Genomic DNA, 6,000 nt, shown 5'->3' on the forward strand with positions numbered 1-6,000 from the left:
GCCAGCCTGGAGAGTGGCGGGCAGCGCACCTACAATGGCTCCTTTGAAGGACAGAAGACAGGGGGTCAGAATCACCATCGGGGAGCGGGGGTCCTGCTTCCGAACCCTAGAGTCTGGTGACAGGGAGCTGGCGATGAAGGGGTCCGCGGCTGTCAAACACACACCAAGCACGTCACAAAGTCTGAAAGGTATTTATTTAAAAACAGAACAACAACAACAAAAAAAGCTTTGGTATTTCAAAACCAATCATCATCATTGCTAGAAAGTTAGACATCCCCCAAGCTGCAAAGTACAAACCCACAGACCCCACGAGCTCATGATAAGAGAGATGACGTGCCACCCGAGCGGCAGGGGTCGGGTGAGCCCGCCAACGCTCACCCCCTAAGGTGGGTGCAAAAGCCATCCAGAGAAATCGCAGCAAAAATAAATTAGAAAATTCAAGAAAAGAACACATTAAGTTAGGAAAAGAACACCATTTTTCCGAAAGGAGTCTTTTTAAAACGGGGCCTATTTCCTGGGACAGGAGAAACGGGGGCGGGGGGCGGGGTTCGAAGGAGTGAGTTTGATTTCAAGTATTTTCCATACGGGTTCATTTATTGGGTGGAAAGCTTACAGGAGTCCGCCGGCCCCTCCCACTTCCAGTGCAAACTCGCCTCCACGCGCTTCCGCCTCGCTGTCCCCGCAAGGCACAGAGGGTGGGTGCTTCCCGAGCCCTGGTCACCGCAGCGCGGCAGGCAGAGGCGCGGGGCTGGCTGTCCTGTGCAAATGGCGGCCGAGAGCAGGGCTCGCAGTTCCCTCAGACACTGGGGTCTTCCTGTTCAGTTAAGGAAACAAAACATTACCGACCGCTGCCAGCCGCTCAGACACACAAGGGAGCCGGCGCTGGTGGCTCCCACCTATAATCCGAGCTTTGCAGAAGGCAGAGATCTGAGGATGGTGGTTCAAAGCCAGCCCAGGTAACCACCAGAAAACCGAAGTGGAGCTCAAAGTGGTAGAGGTAGGGCAGTAGCCTTGAGCAGAAGAGCTCACAGGCAGTACCCATACCCCGAGTTCAAGCCCCAAGACTTACCAAAAAACAGAAAGAAGAAGAGGGTGGGCGCCAGTGGCTCACGCCTGTAATCCTAGCTACTCAGGGGGCTGAGATCTGAGGATCTCAGTTCAAAGCCAGCCCAGGCAGGAAAATCCATGAGACTCTTATCTCCAGTGAACCACTAGAAAACCAGAAGTAGCGCGGGGCCATAGCTAAAAGTGGGAAAGCCCGAGCCTTGAGCCAAAGAGCTCAGGGACGGAGCGCAGGTCCAGAGTTCAAGCCCCACAAACGAAGCAGCACAGGGGAGGCCTGCCAGGGAGACAACCCAGCTTGGCCCCACCCTGCCCAGGACCAGAATCAGCCTGGGCCTAATGGCCGTGGCCTCCTCAGGCCCACGTGGCACGGCCCAGCTTGAGCGTGAGGGAGACACGAGTCAGTCCCCCTCTCGTGGCGTGGCTTCTGTCTGCACAGGCAGGATTGGGGCCCCACATGGACCACGTGGCCCTTTCCCAGGACAGCTGGGTGTGAGCTGGCCATCTAGGGAAGGCCTCCTTCGCAGCTTTGTAGATGAGTCATGTTACACAGCCCAGGCTGGTCTCAAACTTGTGTTCCTCCCAGGTGCTGGGATTACAGGTGTGCACCACACACCAGGCCAGCATGTACACAGTTGTTTTTGTTTTGGGTCGGTCGTGGGGCTTGAACTCTGGGCTTGGGCGCTGTCCTTGTGCTCTTCAGCTCAAGGCAAGTGTTCTACCACTTGAGCCACAACACCAATTCTGGTTTTCTAGTGGTTTATTAGAGGTAAGAGTCTCACAGACTTTCCTGCCCGGGCTGACTTTGAACAGTGATTCTCAGGTCTCATCCTCCTGAGTAGCTAGGATTTCAGGCGTGAGCCACCAGCGCCCGGCTATGTACACTGTTTTTCGTGGGAGATTTTTGTTGTTGTTTTGTGGCTGATGCTTGAACCCATGGTCTTGAGGGTCTTAGTCAAGCACCCTTACTGCCTGAGCCACATGCCCAGCCTTTGCACACTTTTCTCTTGGCTAGCACTCTACCACCTGAGCCACAGTGCTACTTCTGGTTTTCTGGTGATTGATTGGACATAGAGTCACAGGGATTTTCCTGTCCTTGCTGGCTCTGAACACCGTCCTCAGACTTCAGCTGCAAGTAGTCAGGATTACAGATGTGCGACACTGGTGCCCCAACTTCTGTTAGCTTTTTCACTCAAGGCAGCCCTACGCCACTTGAGCCACAGCTCTACTTCCGGCTTTTTGATGGCGATTTAGAGACATTAGTCTCAGACTTCCTTGCCCAAGCTGGCTTCAAACCTCGATGCTTAGAACTCAACCACCTGAGTAGGTGGGAGCACAGGTGTGAGCGCAGGTGCCCAGTATCAGGTAACTCTTGACCCTGATTTCACAAACGGCTTGTACTAGAGCCTCTGGTATAGGGTTCTTTGGACCCCAAGCCAGGGTTTGGATTAGGTGCTGCTCTGCTGTGACCTTGAACAAGACAGACACCCAACTTCAGCGCTTTTCCCTTGTAAACTGGAGGACAGCCCTGCCATGAGTTACTTTCTGATGTCCTCTCAAAACACTTAATATTGAGGCTGGGACTGTGGCCTAGTGGTAGAGTGTTTGCCTAGCATGCATGAAGCCCCAGGTTCGATTCCTCAGTACCATATACACAGAAAAAGCCAGAAGTGGCGCTGTGGCTCAAGTGGTAGAGTGCTAATCTTGAACTGAAGAGCTCGGACAGCGCCCAGGCTGCAGGCCCAGAGTTCAAGCCCCATGACCAACAAAAAATAAAAAATAAATGAAAACACTTAATATGGAGAGCTCTAGGACTGGCTAGGAAGGACGCCCATTCCTGCCCCGGTCAGGCCACCTTTCTTGGGACCCAGGACTGAGCCAGCGGAAGCCTCTTTCTTTCTGCGGGAGCGCTAGGAGGGTGTCCTACCTTGCTCCTGAAGAGAGGCTTGGCTCCGGGCCCACAGTACTCGTTGTAGATGAGCTTGAAGAGGAAGAGGTGGAAGAGGGTGATGAGGGAGGCCACGCTGAACCAGAAGAGAAAGGGCAGCCCGGGGTCCTGCTGGGCCATGTGCTCGTCGTGGGCCAGGATGGCCTTGAGGTGCAGCGTGTGCCGCAGGTCCTGCAGGTGCATGAGGTCGGTGGAGAGGTACAGCAGAGGCGTGATGGGCTGGGTCACCATGACGGGGAAGGTGTGGCCCGCGGGCGCCGAGGTCAGCTCCACGGGGTCGTGCAGACAGCCGGCCTGGCACGCGTAGATCTTGCTGGGCTGGCCTCGGGGCTCCACGGACACGTGCAGGTAGGGTTTGCCCTCAGCGTCCAGAAGCACGGCCAGGTCAATGTGGTCGTTCTTGTATCGGATGCCGTGCAGCGCATAGCTGTTGTGCAGCACGTCGGGGTCGGCCTGGAACTGCAGGTGGTTCTCGGTGAACTGCAGTCCCCCGAAGCTGAGCACCATGCCCTGCAGGATGCCCGGGGCGCCCACCTTCACCAGCCCTTTGCAGCCTCGCTTCTGGAGGGTCAGCTTCCAAAGGTCGGAGAGCTGCAGGGTCTGCTGGATCGAGGACAGCCGGCTGGGCCACAGGTTCTCAGCGTGCATGGTGGCATGGCCACTGAAGCAGTGGTCTTCGTAGTTGAGCGTCGACTCCATCTGGTCTCGCTCCTTGTGACTCAGGGCCGGGCTGAGCAGCGGGGCTGGCGAGCAGGACAGCATGTAGTACAGCGTCAGGTTCACGGTCAGGCCGGATGGCGTGTGGGCATCGGTGATCTTCTTCATCTCCACACCTGGAGCACCACAAAGGCTGCAGGTCAGCGGTGGTGGTGGAGCGAGGGCCACGCCCCCAGCGGTGGGAAGAGCAGTTCCCCTCCCCCTCGAGCATGGGAGGAAATCGTCTTGTCCAATGGGAACAGTGAGCCCACAGGCCTGAAACCTGAAGTCCCACTGGAACACAGTAAGGCCTCCTGCCAGCCCTGCCCTCTCCAGTGCTATAGCCTTAAATGACACTGCCCACATCTGCAGGGATTCAGGTATCACACACACACACACACACACACACACAAACACACACACACACGTACGCATGCACACATGTTGGGTAGCATGGGGCGTATCCCCAGTCCCAGTCACCTCTCCTCTTACCTGTCTGATTTTGTCCACTTTTGTCCCTCCACACACAGCAGCCGGGGGGATCTTTCCAAATGTACATCAGCTCACATCCCTCTCCCGCCCCCCCCCTTCCCATCCTTCTTAGAATAAAAGGGTTCTCACCGAGCACTTACAGATTACTGCCACCCTGGCCTTTCTCACCAGCTGCCAGCCACTCAGCCTGCTCCTATCCTGGGAAGTACCCAGCCTGCACACCCGCTCCCCATCTCCTGACTGGCTACTTCCGGTCACCGGGGTCCCAGCTGTGTGTCTGTGATGGAGGGCTGCCTTGAGCTGGCTGCAGCCCTGCCCCACCCCTTTCCCCTCTCCCTCCACTACATTTTGGACTCCTCACCATAGCAGTTTTTCTTCTCTAAGCACCAAGAAACCGAGAACAGTGCTTTGCTCACTGCCCTCCCCCCCTCAGAACAGGATCAAGCAGCCGCATTTGAAAAATAACCTGTGGAGTCAATTCCCTGAACTCCAAATGTAAGATAATGCAGGAAATGTAACCAAATGCAGGAAAGCAAAACCCCACGCTCACTGCAAACAAGATTCCCTTTTCTTAAACCTCCCAGGGAGAGAACTCTGGCCATGCAGGGGACAGACACAGATCACTGGCCGGGCAGATGGGCCAGACCTGTCCCAGCAGCCAGGGAGAGAACCTGGGGATCCCCCTACTGCTGTTTTTATTTTCTTCCTCTTTTTGTGTGCTGGTATAGGGGCTTCAACTCAGGGGTGAGTGCTGTCTCTCCTTTTACCTATTTAGCTCACAGCACAATTCCATTTCTGGGTTTGGTTGTGTTTGTTTTTTTTTTTTTGGGGGGGGGGTTCACTGGAGGTAAGAGTCTCGCAGACTTTTCTGCCCAGGCTGGCTTTGAACTGCCATCCTTGGATCTCAGCCTCCTGAGAAGCTAGGATTCAGATGTGAGCCACTGGCGGGCACCTGGCTTGCTTTTACCCTTTCTGAACTGACCCTAAAAAACTCTACCTGCTCAAATCAGCCTTCACCCAAAAGGAAGTAGCCAGACCTGACCTTTCCTCTCACTTTCTCCTATCAATCTCATAAAAGCCTTGCTGTAGGTGTTACTAAATGCACTGTGACTAAACGCAGGTCCAGAGAGAGAGAACCTGAATCCCAAGTCTCCTAGAGCCTAAGTCATTCAGCAGCGAACCAAGGACACAATCACTGAGCTCGAGTGACACCTTCAGAGTCACCTCTACAGAGGGCACGGCCCAGTGCACCGGCCTCCCCGCCCCGCCCCCTCACCTGGGCTGAACAGCTGCGCCCAGAGGTGCTGGTGGTCCTGCAGCAGCTGCGCAGAGGGCATCTCCAACAGCTCCAGCATTTCCTTCCGGGCCAAGTCCTGCAGCGCCTTGAGCTCCTTGGCTGCCTTGCTTTTGAGCACCTGGGGGTGGAGGGGGCCGGAGACGTGCACCACCCACAGCACCGTCTCATCCAGCTGCGTCTTGGGAGCCACCTGCAGCAGGTTCACCAGTTTCTTGGCGGCCACCACCACCAGATGCACCATCCCCGAGGGAAGGGGCGGGGACCGGCCCGAGTAGAGGAGGAACTGATGGTCTCCGGCCTTCTCCAGGGTACTGGTGAAGGCCTTGGGGCCGGGGCCGGCGGTGGGCCCCACAGTCTGCAGCGCGGCCACGCGCTCCGTGGGGTTGTTGAGCTGGATACGCTGCACGTACACGTGGGGTCGGCCCCGATGGGCCAGAAAGTCCTCCTGCAGCAGCACGCAGTCACGGCCCGACCCCGAGGCGAGGCCCGAGGCGGAGGCGGGCCC

At 56.4% G+C, this 6,000-nt stretch overlaps 1 protein-coding gene across 1 annotated transcript; it reads right to left on the reverse strand.

Moving 5' to 3' along the window:
- Window positions 1-345: 345 nt before the first annotated feature.
- Window positions 346-5,994, reverse strand: Kiaa2013 (KIAA2013 ortholog). Its single transcript, XM_013035295.1, has 3 exons — window positions 5,475-5,994; window positions 2,990-3,843; window positions 346-814 (listed from the first exon to the last, which is right to left on the reverse strand). Exons 1-3 carry the CDS (start codon window positions 5,734-5,736, stop codon window positions 797-799), a joined length of 1,134 nt encoding a protein of 377 aa, XP_012890749.1. The 5' UTR covers window positions 5,737-5,994; the 3' UTR covers window positions 346-796.
- Window positions 5,995-6,000: the final 6 nt, after the last annotated feature.

Source organism: Dipodomys ordii, unplaced genomic scaffold, assembly GCF_000151885.1.
Source record: "Dipodomys ordii isolate 6190 unplaced genomic scaffold, Dord_2.0 Scaffold6, whole genome shotgun sequence".
Taxonomy (NCBI): Eukaryota; Metazoa; Chordata; class Mammalia; order Rodentia; family Heteromyidae; genus Dipodomys; species Dipodomys ordii.